This window comes from Oncorhynchus mykiss, chromosome 24 (genome assembly GCF_057628025.1).
Source record: "Oncorhynchus mykiss isolate SJ-2025 chromosome 24, ASM5762802v1, whole genome shotgun sequence".
Classification (NCBI taxonomy): Eukaryota; Metazoa; Chordata; class Actinopteri; order Salmoniformes; family Salmonidae; genus Oncorhynchus; species Oncorhynchus mykiss.
This window is the reverse complement of record NC_143045.1, coordinates 32589330-32607468: the sequence shown is the minus strand read 5'-3', so window position 1 is coordinate 32607468 and position 18139 is coordinate 32589330. Positions and strand designations below refer to the sequence as shown.

Below are 18139 nucleotides of genomic sequence, written 5' to 3'. Positions count from 1 at the left end.
TACCATCACTAAGCACCACCAATTGAACCTGAGGAGGCTCTGCTCTGCTCTACCTGTACTGAGTGTTTCTGGGAGATCTGATTGTGTTAATGGATGTGGAGATCTGTGAATCTACAGTAACTGCCAGTCTTGCCATGCAGTGTTCTCAAGTAGCAAACACTGTTTGGGAGAGAGAAGGTCCGTTCTGTTTCTGAGTGAATACCTTCACATTGCAACTGCTTTACCTTGGTTGGTGTTTGTTTGTGTTGGATCACATGCTGGCATTATTCCACATTACATTTTTCCCATGTGTATTTGTCCACATTTTTCTATCTTCCCCTCTCTCTTGTCCCTAGTCTGGTGTAATTATTAACCAGCCTATACAGTACTTATACCTTATTCTCACAGTAAACAAGCCCGGGAGGAAGAAACATATACAGTGTATTGATGGATGGGCCAACAGTGCAGTAGTTTGAGAACCTATTCAAATGAATGAGAGTGAACAACAGCCTGAAGCCAAACAGAGGTAATGATATATGTCTGGTGCCACATCGACTTCAGATAGGCCCCATTCCTCACGTCTACCATCCACTAACCCTACCACTCCTGTTCATCCTGAACAATGATTGAGTTGCTTATGTAGTGTATAGACAGACAAGTTCAAATGAACAACTTTTGAGTACTGGATTGGTACTTTATTTCAGTGTGTGCATGTCTGGCTGATTTGAAAGATGCAAACATAGTTGGCATTTCCAGAACATTTGGATTTCAGTTATTCAGTTATAGGTTAGCACACAGAATGGCTTAATGGACTCCTACACCTGTTTAGGTTTTCTGTCGTTCTGCAGTTTCCTATAGATTATTTCTTTAACAATAAATGCATAACAAATGACCTGCTAAGATCAGTAATCAGAAATCCCAAGTTTGTAATTGAGGTTTCATAGTTCCATGTGATACTGAGAAGAGAGAGTGAGGGTATGTGAGAGAGAGAGAGAGAGAGAGAGAGAGCGAGAGAGAGAGAGAGAGAGAGAGAGAGAGAGAGAGAGAGAGAGAGAGAGAGAGGGAGCGAGAGAGAGAGAGAGAGAGAGAGAGAGAGAGAGAGAGAGAGAGAGAGAGAGAGCGAGAGAGAGAGAGAGAGAGAGAGAGAGAGAGAGAGAGAGAGAGAGAGAGAGAGAGAGAGAGAGAGAGAGAGAGAGAGCGAGAGAGAGAGAGAGAGAGAGAGAGAGAGAGAGAGAGAGAGAGAGGGAGCGAGAGAGAGAGAGAGGCTGTTAATTGAGTATGCTATGAGATGTAACATGCAGCGAGTTGCTGTTTGAATGAAGAGCCTGGCTGCGACCTTCGCTGGAGAGGAGTGTGGGGTGTTAATGAGAGCGGTGCTCAGGTGAGGCTCCAGCCAAAATGAGGAGAGCCCCCCTCCTCCTCTCCACCCCCTAATGGAGACTGGAGTGGTAATCAATTGATTCTCCTCATTGCAGTTTCATAATGCCGTTCAATTATGGAACAGCCACTGATGATTGTACACAAAGATTTTCCGTGTTCTAATGGCATATCATTAAGTGTGTGTGTTTCCATTCCTATGCTTTCACTCAGAATCATTCTGTAATCATCTTTCTGTTCTGCCTCTTCGCCCACAGTCTGTATATTCTGATTTTGCCTGTCCTCCCAAAGTCTGTCTATTCTGACTCTGCTTCCCACACTTTATGTCTGTAGCTGTATGTTAGACCTTTAGCTGTATGGTAGGCCTGTGTGTAGCTGTATAGTAGGCCTGTCTGTAGCTGTATGTTAGACCTTTAGCTGTATGGTAGGCCTGTGTGTAGCTGTATGGTAGGCCTGTGTGTAGCTGTATAGTAGGCCTGTCTGTAGCTGTATGTAAGGCCTTTAGCTGTATGGTAGGCCTGTGTGTAGCTGTATAGTAGGCCTGTCTGTAGCTGTATGTAAGGCCTTTAGCTGTATGGTAGGCCTGTCTGTAGCTGTATAGTAGGCCTGTCTGTAGCTGTATAGTAGGCCTGTCTGTAGCTGTATAGTAGGCCTGTCTGTAGCTGTATGGTAGGCCTGTCCGTAGCTGTATAGTAGGCCTGTCTGTAGCTGTATGGTAGGCCTGTCTGTAGCTGTATGGTGGGCCTTTAGCTCTATAGTAGGCCTGTCTGTAGCTATATGGTAGACCTGTCTGTAGCTGTATGGTAGGCCTGTCTGTAGCTATATGGTAGGCCTGTCTGTAGCTGTATAGTAGGCCTGTCTGTAGCTGTATGGTAGGCCTGTCTGTAGCTGTATGGTGGGCCTTTAGCTGGATGGTAGGCCTGTCTGTAGCTATATGGTAGGCCTGTCTGTAGCTGAATGGTAGGCCTGTCTGTAGCTGTATGGTAGGCCTGTCTGTAGCTGTATGGTGGGCCTTTAGCTGTATGGTAGGCCTGTCTGTAGCTATATGGTAGGCCTGTCTGTAGCTGAATGGTAGGCCTGTCTGTAGCTGTATGGTAGGCCTGTCTGTAGCTGTATGGTAGGCCTGTCTGTAGCTGTATGGTGGGCATTTAGCTGTATGGTAGGCCTGTAGTTGTGTGGTAGGCCTGTAGTTGTGTGGTAGGCCTGTAGTTGTGTTGTAGGCCTGTAGTTGTGATGCTAGGCCTGTAGTTATGTGGTAGGCCTGTAGTTGGGTGGTAGGCCTGTAGTTGTGTGGTAGGCCTGTAGTTGTGCGGTAGGCCTGTAGCTGTATGGTGGGCCTTTAGCTGTATGGTGGGCCTTTAGCTGTATGGTAGGCCTGTAGTTGTGTGGTAGGCCTGTAGTTGTGTGGTAGGCCTGTAGTTGTGTGGTAGGCCTGTCTGTAGCTGTATGGTGGGCCTTTAGCTGTATGGTAGGCCTGTCTGTAGCTGTATGGTAGGCCTTTAGCTGTATGGTAGGCCTGTAGTTGTGTGGTAGGCCTGTAGTTGTGTGGTAGGTGTGCACCCACTGAGGTGTTTGGAGAGCTCATCCATATTGTTTTTACTTGACAATGTTCTCCATTCAACCTGGTGCGTGTTAAAGAGGTAGGGCTTAACTTATTATACAGCTGTTATACTACATGCATTGGGAATTTGTAAACTAGGTTGATAGACCTCATCCAGCATCAATGGTACATGAGGTTTGTTTGACACATCATTTCATTAAAACAGTATCACAGCTAAAGCTTTGAGGTCAGAGAAACACACAGTTACAGTATAACTCCTAAAAAGTCCAGAGAAACACACAGTTACAGTATAACTCCTAAAAAGTCCTGAACCTCAACATTTTCCAGGAACCCTCTGTCATCGTAAGTTAATGTGCATCGTAACTCACCATCCGATCCTTCAGATCAATGTCCTAACTCAGTCACAGCAGGAGGAGAGCTGCTGCAGAGAGACTGGCCCAACATCCAACGCACAACTCATCTCACACTCACTGACATTACTTAACAGTGTGATCACATTAATAAGGGCTGCTCATTGCCAATACAGGGCTGCTGACAGAGGAAGGTGGTGGTGGTGAGGGGTGGGTTAGGGGGCACCGTGCCAGGCCAGGGAGGGGGGGGCTCATACTGTACCAGCATACTGGATTACAAAAACTATTGTTGCGTTATTTAGTGCCTACTTACTTCCCTGTTTGCAATGCTCTATTAGATAAAATGTTCATCTGCAAATATATTAAAATGCACTGCAGAGGTTAAAAAACGTGCCCTTGGTGGCAAAAAGGATTCAGCTGTGTGGGCCAAAAGCCTCCATAAATCTCCATGGAGGCAGTTTTATTACAGGTTGTAAATAGAACACCTTGCCATATTATATGACAGCCATCACTAACTCATTCTGATTATTATTACTTCTCTGTCTGTCTGTCTGTCTGTCTGTCTGTCTGTCTGTCTGTCTGTCTGTCTGTCTGTCTGTCTGTCTGTCTGTCTGTCTGTCTGTCTGTCTGTCTGTCTGTCTGTCTGTCTGTCTCTGTCTGTCTCTGTCTGTCTCTGTCTGTCTGTCTGTCTGTCTGTCTGTGTCTCTGTCTCTGTCTCTGTCTCTCTCTCTCTGTCCCTCTCTCTCTCTCTCTCTCTCTCTGTCCCTCTGTCTGTCTTTCTCTCTTTCTCTCTCTGCCTCTCTCTCTGCCTCTCTCTGTCTCTCTCTCTGTCTCTCTCTGTCTCGCTCTCTCTCTCGCTTTCTCTCTCTCTCTGTCTCTCTCTCTCTGTCTCTCTCTCTCGCTTTCTCGCTCTCTCGCTCTCTCTGTCTTGCTCTGTCTTGTTCTCGCTGTGTCTTGCTCTCTCTCTCTCTCTCTCTCTCTCTCTCTCTCGCTCTCTCTATCTGACTTGCAGGAGCAGCATTCACTGCCTGGGCATGCTTTTCTTTTAAAGGCAGACTGTAATGGAATTTAATACCGATGTAATTGCACCTTGAATATATACTATAGTATTGGCATGGATTGCTGTTGTCAAGTGCATTATAACAACCCCACCTTTTGAATGGAGATGCATTACATGTACATTTTGTTGGCAGTGTGATTTTGAGAGAAGGGCGCTATGAGTATGAGTAACAATTCATGGGCTAATTTTTTGTAAAATGAGCCCAAATAAAGCTCTTAAATGTTTTTATATATATGTATATAATACCTCTTTAGGTCTGCCCACAACAACATGTCTGATAAACAACTTCCTATAAACTGGTGATGTTAGACGTAACAGGTCTTGTGGTTTGGCAGGTGTGTTTATAGCACCTTTATTTAGCTTAACATTAACCTGAGAAAAGTGTCACACACCTCTCAACACACACACAGTCAATAACATCCACACAGCCAGTAGCAGTCATGACAAGGTCTGGCACATCTGTCCCCGTCATCATGACAGTCAGTTGTCAGAGTACCAGTTGAACCTTGAATCACTGTTGCTACGGTATGTCAGACAGATTTTTTTTTTGTTGTTAATTTAAAATAGACCTGTGTGGTTCATCCATGTTAATTTGTGTGACAGTTGGACAGTTGGACAGTTGGACAGTTGGACAGTTGGATAGCGTTCATTGGAAAGAACCCTTAACATACAGTATTGATTTATTCATTCAATTTAACACTAATTTTCTCTGACTTTTAAAACGTTTGTTGTAATTGTTTCTGCTAATATTTGTGGCCTTGAGATGCAAGAAACAAGCTACTAATAACAGCAGCAACAGACGACCAGTGGTCATTTTGTTACAAGTTGCTGAGCTCTGATTGCAATGAATTATAATCGGAACGCTAATCACAAGCCAGATGGTAGTAATGCTGGAGGAATGATCATTTCACAGTCGCACAAGCCAGATGGTAGTAATGCTGGAGGAATGATCATTTCACAGTCGCACAAGCCAGATGGTAGTAATGCTGGAGGAATGATCATTTCACAGTCGCACAAGCCAGATGGTAGTAATGCTGGAGGAATGATCATTTCACAGTCGCACAAGCCAGATGGTAGTAATGCTGGAGGAATGATCATTTCACAGTCGCACAACAGTCGTTTAAAAAAAATACAAACAGCCAGATATATTCCAACATGGACTTCCAAATGACACCCCTGTCCGCCTTGGGACACAAATGGGCATGGTGAACGGGGATGTATGGCTGGATTAGGAAAGCAGGGAGGGAGTAGATTATCCTGTATCTGGGCAGGCAGATGAGCAGAGGAGAAAACGGCTGCCAGATCTCCATCAGGGGATCAATTCATGGTGTGCACTCTGCCAGTGAAAAAGCACATTTTATGATCCGTTTTTAAGAGACCCAGCTTCAGATCTGCTCTTGAAGAAAGAAGGAGAGAGGATCCCCCCACTCTCTCTCGCTCTCTCTCTGCATGTTTCATGTACAGTTGCACTCAGACTCCCTCCCTCACAAGTGCACACACAACAATGCACACACACGCACGCACGCACACACACACACACACACACACACACACACACACACACACACACACACACACACACACACACACACGCATGCACGCACGCACGCACACACACACACACTGCCTGCTCTAACCTACATCTGCAGAGCATGGTGAATGTCTGTGTGTGTAAATGTTTTAACAAGGTTTAGTCGGTAAAAAGTGTGAATCAGTGTGGCTGCTGGCTGGGTTTGCCAGCCCTGGGCCCCATGCCTCACTCCCCCATCTCGCCCCACTGAGCTCCCGCCTTATCGCTGTCCCGCACCCCTCCACAGCTGAAGCTGCACTCCTCTCCTGCTCGGCCACATTTATCTGGGGGGCTCTTGTCTGGGGGTGATAAGCTGACAGGCTCCCCGGCATCAATCTGGGGGTCCCCTCTTCCCCTCTACTCTCCACTCCACTCTGCAGTGGCAGGCTGCAGGACGGAGTCCCACTCGGCTCTCTGACTCCCCTCCCTCCATGAGCCACAATTGGCAATCCTATCACACACTGCACAGCCAGGCCACTAGATGCCCTCCTCCCCTCCCTTCTCCGATCTCCCTCCTCCCCTCTCTCTTCCATTTATGAGTACTGTATTAAAGAGGCAAAAGGTATTTTGTAGCCGACACATCTGCGTACAGTTAGTGTAATGTGCTCTGTGGGAGTGTGGACAAAGACAATACTGATGCTAAATCCTGCCACGCTCCACTAGATTTCTGCCTTTGTCTCAACTCGTTTTACACTGGAGTCAGTCGGCACTCAGCACATCATGCCCTGTTTCTTTCTCACGGTAAAACCCTTTTGTTTTTGTGAATTTGTAGATTCCTTTTTCCCCCCTCCCTGAAGTTCGTGTTCAGGAACATTTTTGAGGCGTCTCCTTCATGCCTCATTGTTAATAATTCTCCCTGAAATGTTTCTATTGTGGGAGTTTTTAGCTGCTAATGGAAATGAACTTACACATATCAGATGTATTTAGACTACATTAGGAAATTGTACATTGCTTTCAGATACACCATATTACTGTAGCTGGGAACAGGGTGGTGTGAATGCTGCACTGAAACACATATAAATCAATTGCTAGGGCGATAACCATTGTGAGCTGTGCCGCTTGTCATTACAGTAACACGTGCCATGTTAGAGAAGGGACATGATCCCGGCAACAGTCACAGGCAACCACATCCAACTCTTGATGTGAAGTGGTCCATCCTTGCTGTCTTGTCACAGGCTGTGTCACAGTGGCCATAAGCTGCACACCATTTAACACACTCTGCCACCTGCTTTATGTGCACGGACTGGCCCAGTCCTCCACTCTTCTCTGCCTGCGTAAAGGACGTCACACTGCTTGCTTAGTGAGTACTACCTCCTCCTGAATCAGTTCACACTGAGGCACGAACCCAGGACCTGGATAGCACACATGACCGCCCTCCTGAAGCTCTTACCAGTCGGTGCCACGTGAAAAGCTAGCTATTGGCTGGCCGACACTTCAGGACACGTCAGGACAATTCAGGCTGAAGAGTAGGTTTCACACATCCCCATGTGTGTCATGGGTCCTCACGGTACTGCTGCTCATTCCGTGCAACAGTTCCGGAGGTCTACGTCACCGGTCTCTAGGCGTCACTGAACTGTCTCATTATGCACACCTGGTTCCCATTTCCCCCTATTAGTAATTGTATATGTGCCCTCTGTTCACCATTGTCTTGGTTGGTTATTGTTCCCGTGTTCGTTGGTCTTGTTCTGCTCTTTGTTGTTTTGGCTTTCGTGCTCTGTGTGTTGTTATTACGGGTCTCGTCCTGTGTATTGTTATTACGGGTCTCGTCCTGTGTATTGTTATTAAGTGTCTCGTCCTGTGTATTGTTATTACGGGTCTCGTCCTGTGTTGTTATTACGGGTCTCGTCCTGTGTTGTTATTACGGGTCTCGTCCTGTGTATTGTTATTACGGGTCTCGTCCTGTGTATTGTTATTACGGGTCTCGTCCTGTGTATTGTTATTACGGGTCTCGTCCTGTGTATTGTTATTACAGGTCTCATCCTGTGTATTGTTATTACAGGTCTCATCCTGTGTATTGTTATTACGGGTCTCGTCCTGTGTATTGTTATTACGGGTCTCGTCCTGTGTATTGTTATTACGGGACTCGTCCTGTGTATTGTTATTACAGGTCTCATCCTGTGTATTGTTATTACGGGTCTCGTCCTGTGTATTGTTATTACGGGTCTCATCCTGTGTATTGTTATTACGGGTCTCGTCCTGTGTATTGTTATTACGGGTCTCGTCCTGTGTATTGTTATTACAGGTCTCGTCCTGTGTATTGTTATTACAGGTCTCATCCTGTGTATTGTTATTACGGGTCTCGTCCTGTGTATTGTTATTACGGGTCTCGTCCTGTGTATTGTTATTACGGGTCTCGTCCTGTGTATTGTTATTACAGGTCTCATCCTGTGTATTGTTATTACGGGTCTCGTCCTGTGTATTGTTATTACGGGTCTCATCCTGTGTATTGTTATTACGGGTCTCGTCCTGTGTATTGTTATTACGGGTCTCGTCCTGTGTATTGTTATTACAGGTCTCGTCCTGTGTATTGTTATTACAGGTCTCGTCCTGTGTATTGTTATTACAGGTCTCGTCCTGTGTATTGTTATTACAGGTCTCGTCCTGTGTATTGTTATTACGGGTCTCGTCCTGTGTATTGTTATTACAGGTCTCATCCTGTGTATTGTTATTACGGGTCTCGTCCTGTGTATTGTTATTACGGGTCTCGTCCTGTGTATTGTTATTACAGGTCTCATCCTGTGTATTGTTATTACGGGTCTCGTCCTGTGTATTGTTATTACAGGTCTCATCCTGTGTATTGTTATTACGGGTCTCGTCCTGTGTATTGTTATTACGGGTCTCGTCTTGTGTATTGTTATTACAGGTCTCGTCCTGTGTATTGTTATTACGGGTCTCGTCCTGTGTATTGTTATTACAGGTCTCATCCTGTGTATTGTTATTACGGGTCTCGTCCTGTGTATTGTTATTACGGGTCTCGTCCTGTGTATTGTTATTACAGGTCTCATCCTGTGTATTGTTATTACGGGTCTCGTCCTGTGTATTGTTATTACGGGTCTCGTCTTGTGTATTGTTATTACAGGTCTCGTCCTGTGTGTTGTTATTACGGGCCTCATCATGTGTATTGTTATTACGGGTCTCATCCTGTGTATTGTTATTACGGGTCTCGTCCTGTGTATTGTTATTACGGGTCTCGTCCTGTGTATTGTTATTACGGGTCTCGTCCTGTGTATTGTTATTACGGGTCTCGTCCTGTGTATTGTGCTCTTGTGATTACGGGTCTCGTCTTGTGTATTGTTATTACGGGTCTCGTCCTGTGTATTGTGCTCTTGTGATTACGGGTCTCGTCTTGTGTATTGTTATTACGGGTCTCGTCCTGTGTATTGTTATTACGGGTCTCGTCCTGTGTATTGTGATTACGGGTCTCGTCTTGTGTATTGTTATTACGGGTCTCGTCCTGTGTATTGTGCTCTTGTGATTACGGGTCTCGTCTTGTGTATTGTTATTACGGGTCTCGTCTTGTGTATTGTGCTCTTGTGATTACGGGTCTCGTCTTGTGTATTGTTATTACGGGTCTCGTCTTGTGTATTGTGCTCTTGTGATTACGGGTCTCGTCTTGTTTATTGTTATTACGGGTCTCGTCTTGTGTATTGTGCTCTTGTGATTACGGGTCTCGTCTTGTGTATTGTTATTACGGGTCTCGTCTTGTGTATTGTGCTCTTGTGATTACGGGTCTCGTCTTGTGTATTGTTATTACGGGTCTCGTCTTGTGTATTGTGCTCTTGTGATTACGGGTCTCGTCTTGTGTATTGTTATTACGGGTCTCGTCTTGTGTATTGTGCTCTTGTGATTACGGGTCTCGTCTTGTGTATTGTTATTACGGGTCTCATCCTGTGTATTGTTATTACGGGTCTCGTCCTGTGTATTGTTATTACGGGTCTCATCCTGTGTATTGTTATTACGGGTCTCATCCTGTGTATTGTTATTACGGGTCTCGTCCTGTGTATTGTTATTACGGGTCTCATCCTGTGAATTGTTATTACGGGTCTCGTCCTGTGTATTGTGCTCTTGTGATTACGGGTCTCGTCTTGTGTATTGTGCTCTTGTGATTACGGGTCTCGTCTTGTGTATTGTGCTCTTGTGATTACGGGTCTCGTCTTGTGTATTGTGCTCTTGTGATTACGGGTCTCGTCTTGTGTATTGTGCTCTTGTGATTACGGGTCTCGTCTTGTGTATTGTGCTCTTGTGATTACGGGTCTCGTCTTGTGTATTGTGCTCTTGTGATTACGGGTCTCGTCTTGTGTATTGTGCTCTTGTGATTACGGGTCTCGTCTTGTGTATTGTTATTACGGGTCTCATCCTGTGAATTGTTATTACGGGTCTCGTCCTGTGTATTGTTATTACGGGTCTCATCCTGTGAATTGTTATTACGGGTCTCGTCCTGTGTATTGTGCTCTTGTGATTACGGGTCTCGTCTTGTGTATTGTGCTCTTGTGATTACGGGTCTCGTCTTGTGTATTGTGCTCTTGTGATTACGGGTCTCGTCTTGTGTATTGTGCTCTTGTGATTACGGGTCTCGTCTTGTGTATTGTGCTCTTGTGATTACGGGTCTCGTCTTGTGTATTGTGCTCTTGTGATTACGGGTCTCGTCTTGTGTATTGTGCTCTTGTGATTACGGGTCTCGTCTTGTGTATTGTGCTCTTGTGATTACGGGTCTCGTCTTGTGTATTGTGCTCTTGTGATTACGGGTCTCGTCTTGTGTATTGTGCTCTTGTGATTACGGGTCTCGTCTTGTGTATTGTGCTCTTGTGATTACGGGTCTCGTCTTGTGTATTGTGCTCTTGTGATTACGGGTCTCGTCCTGTGAATTGTTATTACGGGTCTCGTCCTGTGTTGTTATTACGGGTCTCGTCCTGTGAATTGTTATTACGGGTCTCGTCCTGTGTATTGTTATTACGGTCTCGTCCTGTGTATTGTTATTACGGGTCTCGTCTCGTGTATTGTTGTGCACTTGTTATTGTTATTACGGGTCTTGTCCCGTGTGTTGTTATTACGGGTCTTGTCATGTGTATTGTTATTACGGGTCTCATCCTGTGTATTGTTATTACGGGTCTCGTCCTGTGTATTGTTATTACAGGTCTCGTCTCGTGTATTGTTATTACAGGTCTCGTCTCGTGTATTGTTGTGCACTTGTTATTACAGGTCTCATCCTGTGTTGTTATTACGGGTCTCGTCCTGTGTATTGTTATTACGGGTCTCGTCCTGTGTTGTTATTACGGGTCTCGTCCTGTGTGGTGTTATTACGGGTCTCGTCCCGTGTATTGTTATTACGGGTCTCGTCCTGTGTGTTGTTATTACGGGTCTCGTCCTGTGTATTGTTATGCACTTGTTTTTACGGGTCTCGTCTCGTGTATTGTTATTACGGGTCTCGTCCTGTGTGTTGTTATTACGGGTCTCGTCCCGTGTATTGTTATTACGGGTCTCGTCCTGTGTATTGTTATGCACTTGTTTTTACGGATCTCGTCTCGTGTATTGTTATTACGGGTCTCGTCCTGTGTGTTGTTATTACGGGTCTTGTCCTGTGTATTGTTATTACGGGTCTCGTCCTGTATATTGTTATTACAGGTCTCGTCCTGTGTTGTTATTACGGGTCTCGTCCTGTGTATTGTTATTACGGGTCTCATCCTGTGTATTGTTATTACGGGTCTCGTCTCGTGTATTGTTGTTACGGGTCTCATCCCGTGTATTGTAATTATGGGTCTCGTCTTGTGTATTGTTATTACGGGTCTCATCCCGTGTATTGTTATTACAGGTCTCGTCCTGTGTGTTGTTATTACGGGTCTCGTCTCGTGTATTGTTATTACAGGTCTCATCCTGTGTATTGTTATTACAGGTCTCATCCTGTGTATTGTTATTACAGGTCTCATCCTGTGTATTGTTATTACAGGTCTCATCCTGTGTATTGTTATTACAGGTCTCATCCTGTGTATTGTTATTACAGGTCTCGTCCTGTGTATTGTTATTACAGGTCTCATCCTGTGTATTGTTATTACAGGTCTCATTCTGTGTATTGTTATTACAGGTCTCATCCTGTGTATTGTTATTACAGGTCTCATCCTGTGTATTGTTATTACAGGTCTCATCCTGTGTGTTGTTATTACAGGTCTCATCCTGTGTATTGTTATTACAGGTCTCGTCCTGTGTGTTGTTATTACGGGCCTCATCATGTGTATTGTTATTACAGGTCTCATCCTGTGTATTGTTATTACGGGTCTCGTCCTGTGTATTGTTATTACGGGTCTCGTCCTGTGTATTGTTATTACAGGTCTCGTCCTGTGTGTTGTTATTACGGGTCTCGTCTCGTGTATTGTTATTACAGGTCTCATCCTGTGTATTGTTATTACGGGTCTCGTCCTGTGTATTGTTATTACGGGTCTCGTCCTGTGTATTGTTATTACAGGTCTCATCCTGTGTATTGTTATTACAGGTCTCATCCTGTGTATTGTTATTACAGGTCTCGTCCTGTGTATTGTTATTACAGGTCTCATCCTGTGTATTGTTATTACAGGTCTCATTCTGTGTATTGTTATTACAGGTCTCATCCTGTGTATTGTTATTACAGGTCTCATCCTGTGTATTGTTATTACAGGTCTCATCCTGTGTGTTGTTATTACAGGTCTCATCCTGTGTATTGTTATTACAGGTCTCGTCCTGTGTGTTGTTATTACGGGCCTCATCATGTGTATTGTTATTACAGGTCTCATCCTGTGTATTGTTATTACGGATCTTGTCCCGTGTCTTTATTAGAGGTTTTACCGTGCTCTGTTGTTTGGGTTACATCCCTGTGTTTTTGTATACGTGTTTGTTTTGGGGCTTCGTCCCCGTGCTTTTTCATGGTATTAAAACCCCCTGTAACGTCTCCAGTCATTTATACAACTTGACTACACCTTTATCCAAGGCTCTGAGTCAGTGGCAACCATAGAATTATGTATTATAATAATAATAATAATAATAATAAATAAAATAAAAATAACAAAATAAATAATACATTAGGATCTCTATGGTGGCAACAGCAGCTAGCCAGGGAAAGGCTACTCCAACTGGATCCCAAGGCCAAGCACTTCCCAGATCTGCTGCTCTGCTTAGTTCTCCTCCAGCAGTCTTGACTCTCCATGCATACAGTTAGAGTGTAATCTACGAGTAATCCCTTATTAGACAGGCTATAGGCTGCTGATGAAACACAACTCTTACAGGGATCTTCATGTAGAGACTTGGGAGAACTGCAGGGATAATCAACTGGGATCTTCATATAGAGACTAGGGAGTACGGCAGGGATTATCAACGGGGATCTTCATATAGAGACTAGGGAGTACTGCAGGGATTATCAACGGGGATCTTCATATAGAGACTAGGGAGTACGGCAGGGATTATCAACGGGGATCTTCATATAGAGACTAGGGAGTACTGCAGGGATTATCAACGGGGATCTTCATATAGAGACTAGGGAGTACTGCAGGGAATATCAACGGGGATCTTCATATAGAGACTAGGGAGTACTGCAGGGATTATCAACGGGGATCTTCATATAGAGACTAGGGAGTACTGCAGGGATTATCAACGAGGATCTTCATATAGAGAATAGGGAGTACTGCAAGTATGATCAACAGGGATCTTCATATAGAGACTAGGGAGTACTGCAGGGATTATCAACGGGGATCTTCATATAGAGACTAGGGAGTACTGCAGGGATTATCAACAGGGATCTTCATATAGAGACTAGGGAGTACTGCAGGGATTATCAACTGGGATCTTCATATAGAGACTAGGGAGTACTGCAGGGATTATCAACTGGGATCTTCATATAGAGACTAGGGAGTACTGCAGGGATTATCAACGGGGATCTTCATATAGAGACCAGGGAGTACTGCAGGGCCTCTGCATTCATATTATACTTACAACAGGGGTGGTGGATTGTGTACTTTAGTTTACATTTCAATTAGCCTTGCTTGTCATAATTAGAGTTATATACTCTAGGAAATAGTGTTATAGCCCACAGAGAAGCTGCTTGTTTATCTGTCATCGCAAATGTGGATTGTTAACAGATGCTCCTGCTGGTTTCTACCAGAGAGAGACACATCTCTGCTCTCATTTGCAAAAAGCATGATTATAGTGATGGGTACCGATGCAGGTTGTTAAGCAAGGGAGAGGGAGTAGGGGGAGACGGGGGAGTAGGGGGAGGGTGGGGAGATGGGGGAGTAGGGGGAGACGGAGGAGTAGGAGGAGTAGGGGGAGTAGGGGGAGTAGGGGCAGAGGGGGGAGTACGGGGATATGGGGGAGTAGGGGGAGAGGGGAGAGTAGGAGCAGAGGGGGGAGTAGGGGGAGTAGGGGGAGAGGGGGGAGTAGTGGGAGTAGGGGGAGAGGGGGGAGTAGGGGGATATGGGGGAGTAGGGGGAGAGGGGGGAGTAGGGGGATATGGGGGAGTGGGGGACAGGGGAGAGTAGGAGCAGAGGGGGGAGTAGGGGGAGTAGGGGGAGAGGGGGGAGTAGTGGGAGTAGGGGGAGAGGGAGTAAGAAGAGGACGGGGGGGCAGGGGGCGGGTGGGAGAAGGAAGAGGAGGGGGAGGGGGAGAAGGAGAAGGAGGAGGGGGATGGGAGGCAGAGTCTGAATATTATGTGTGGATTCAGGATATTAATTTGCACTGTGTATAAAAAATTATGCACTTAATCATGGATTCCTTCAGAAGCTGTAATGAGGACATTAAAGCCAGGGTGTGTGTTCGAGACAGACTACTCATGCTTCCCCCTCCTGAAGTACATGCTTTATGAACTTGGTTTGTTACGACCTTGCAGCTTTGTTAGGAAAGTCTGACTGTTGTGATAAACAGTTGTCAGCTGCAATAAATTAATTTGCAAACGCTATTTATTGTAATTGTAAAGGCAAGGCCATATCATAGACATTATTATCTAAATCAGGATTTCCCAAACTTGGCCCTGGGCCCCCCCTACACTGCTGACTAAAATAATCAAAGCTAGAATGATATTTGAATCAGATATTTGGATATTTGAACCAGCTGTTTAGTGCTAGGGCAATAAACAAAAACAAAAAACCCAGGAGTGAATTTGGGACACCTGATCTTAAGGGTCACATTATAGGCAACATGAAGTGCTTTGGTCCAGGACTGATATTTTCCATTTCAAATTGGCTTTTTGCGTTAATTGTGTTTAAAGTAAAAATGAAACATCACACTATTAAAATAAAGGCTTTTTAACAATTATATAACTGTATTTATGATTCCTGTTACTCTATGACACCATAAACGATAGAAGGGACCAATGAAGTTGTCCTAACTAGCAATCACCACACTGGCAAATTTCAAGACATTTCTCCAGTCACAGTCGATGTGTGTAAAAGCATTACAAAATCAAAGTTCGCACACAGGGCTTTCTGACCAATACTGTGGGCAGGCAGCAGGGGAGAAGTGACACATCTAAAAGCCCATGGGGCTGTCACCCACACTCTTCTACTGGTGATTAACATGAGAAACTCATGAGCACACGTGGAGCTTCCCGCAATGCACGAGAGAGAGTAAAGCCTGTTCCAGCTCACCTTGGCCAGGCAAATGTGAGATGCGAGCAGCTCCATGTGAAAACCTTATTGCTCTTTAAAGAGCTGCTGTATGGCTGCCATGGCTATTAGGATCAGGGAGTCACAGAGATGACCTCCTCTCTCTTCTCCCCTGTTCTCTCCTTCCTCTCCCCCACACTCCCCTCACTCCTCTTGCCTGCTTGTTTGTGTGTTATTTCTAACTAGCAGACACCCACCTTGTAAACTCCTCTCCAGAGGGCAGACTGTGTGTTTCATTCCCTCTTCTCCTCTACTCGGCTGTGCTGTGTGGGGTTCAGAGCCAGAGTGCTGAGAGACGTATTCCCTCAGCAACCCAGAGTGAGGAGGGCAGGAAGTCATTCAGCAGCAGAAGCAGCAGCAGCAGAGGCAGCAGCAGCAGAGGCAGCATCAGCAGAGGCAGTAGAGGCAGCAGCAGCAGAGTCAGCGTCAGAGTCGACAGCGGTGGCAACAGTGAGAGAGTGTGTGTTAGTGTGAGCAGAGCAGTGAAGCACGGTGCTGAGCTGAGCCGTGGTGTAGCGTGTGTTCCGTCTGGCTCCGTGCGCTCTGGTGAGCCAGGGGCGTCCAGGAGGGGAGACATGTGGCTCAGCCCAGAGCCCCAGGACCAATGAAGAGCACCTATCACCCAGCCCTCAGCAGCCTCTAGCAGCATGGCAGAGCCAGAGAACCACTGCTGATACCTGCCTGACTGATGACAGCCCACGCGTGGGTTACCATGCTCCACAACCGCGTCGCACCAGAGGGAAACACAGCCATGTGAAAGTGGATTCGGTCGAAGAGAAACTCTTGGACATGTTTTCCATGGCAAAGTTTGGATTTTTCTCAATTTTTGAACTTGTTTTGTTTCTCTTGGTGCTGTTTGGCGGTCCTGAGCTCAGCCACCAGGCAAGGACTAAAGGCAGATGGAACAAGGGGGGTAAGTGATGATGGGATGTTTGACACACTGGGTTGTTTGACGCTTTGGCTCGGTGGTCTGGGTTTGAGGTCTTTGGTTCATCAGTCACACTGTGTTTATTGAGCTGATTGAGAGGTCAATGGGTGCCAATGTGAGATCATCTTGGGTGGGACAGTGATGAAAACATGGATGCCATTTCCCGTCACTACCATCCCATGTTGCCCTTGCCATAAGACAGAGAACACATTTGAGTGGTAGCTAGATGTCTTTTTGCTAATTCATTGTGTTTTTTAAAATTATTATTCCTTAATTTAACATTTGATTTGATCTTCCAAGCTTTTAAGTTTGGCTTGAAATATCTCCCTGCACTTTTGGGTTTATTTTTTTATTTTTTATTTTTGTCTCCCTGGAGATGAGTCTTGAATCACACTGGCTATTGAGGTCTCATTCAGAGGAAGTTGACTTGAACATATTAAACACTTAATGGATGATCTGGCTTACATCTGGAGTAGGTATCGTGCCTTGTCAGAGATATCCCTTTAAACAACTTTTTGTGCTGATATGGGGCTGTGTGTGTGTGTTAGAGTGCAGACTGTGGTCTGCCAGCGTGTGCATGTGTGTGTGTGTGTGTGTGTGTGTGTGTGTGTGTGTGTGTGTGTGTGTGTGTGTGTGTGCCCACGTGCGTCTGTGTGTGCAGACTGTGGTCCGCCAGTGTGTGTTAAGTTTCACAGGGTGTGCATTTCCAGATGGGACACTATCAGGATGTACAGTACGAAAGTGTTTAAGCCAAACTAAGGGAGGGATGGGAGAGAAGGAGGTAGGGTGTATCTTCGATCCCTCTCTCAAAGTCCAGGGGGTTGTGTGATGACAGATAAGGCTCATCTGAAAACCCCAGCATGTGTCTGGAGCATCGGTCTGTGATTTTGGGTTAAAGACCCAGATCACTAGTCTGAGGAGAGGTGTTAATAATTCATCTACCCCTCCACAGGAGCCTTCCTCTCCCTCCTCTTGTCCTCTGTCAGCGTTTAATCCCCTTTGTCGGATTAAGGGAACCTCTAATCTTTGTGATGCTGCTCCGATCCATCCGTGAGAAGGCTGGGAGACGCTCCCTGCAGCCCATCAGCGTTGTTAGCTCTCAGGGCTCCTGCTTAGCGGCGTGCGCCTGTCTTCAAAGAGCCAGCCTCGCTCCTCACCATCACCACCATCCATTTAATGATTCCTCCTCACCTGCTCGCCAGCCCGCCACGGCTCCATCGTTCGTTCTCTCATTCTCTCACCCTCTCTCTCTCCTGTCTCTCACTAATTCCTCGACTCGCCTCTCTCTGCTGTCGCTCCTGCTCCCTGTTGTGTACACACTCCTCCCATCCATAGGAGATCATTAATGCATAGGATTCCTGACTTTAATAACATTGACCAAGCTCTCAGATTGTGCGGCATGTGCTCACACTGAGCGATGGATGAGCAGCTCCTTCTAAAGTGACTATTTTCTCCGCTGCCAGACTCTCATTTCACGCACCTTTAAAATATCCTTTACATGAAGGATGGGTTTTTAGACAGACAATCTCCTCACTATTCTGCCTCTGCACGAGATAGGCTCCCAGCAATTCCAATTTGGTGTCTGTATGTTGCAACATCTGGTATACCATAGTGGTTTTACTACTAATGAAGAAGCAGGCATGAATATGGGGATTTTGAGATTAAGATATTCATTTTATAAGAACAAGTACACA

At 45.6% G+C, this 18139-nt stretch overlaps 1 protein-coding gene across 15 annotated transcripts in view; it reads left to right on the top strand.

Moving 5' to 3' along the window:
* Window positions 1-15799: 15799 nt before the first annotated feature.
* LOC110503394 (roundabout homolog 2) overlaps window positions 15800-18139 on the top strand; it is a 621451-nt gene continuing 619111 nt past the window's right edge. For all 15 annotated transcript variants that reach the window (XM_090218873.1, XM_090218876.1, XM_036961728.2 and 12 more), the window contains exon 1: window positions 15800-16430. In XM_090218873.1, the coding sequence (XP_090074999.1) occupies window positions 16307-16430 (124 nt within the window). In that variant the 5' untranslated portion in view covers window positions 15800-16306. The remainder of the gene's footprint in view (window positions 16431-18139) is intronic.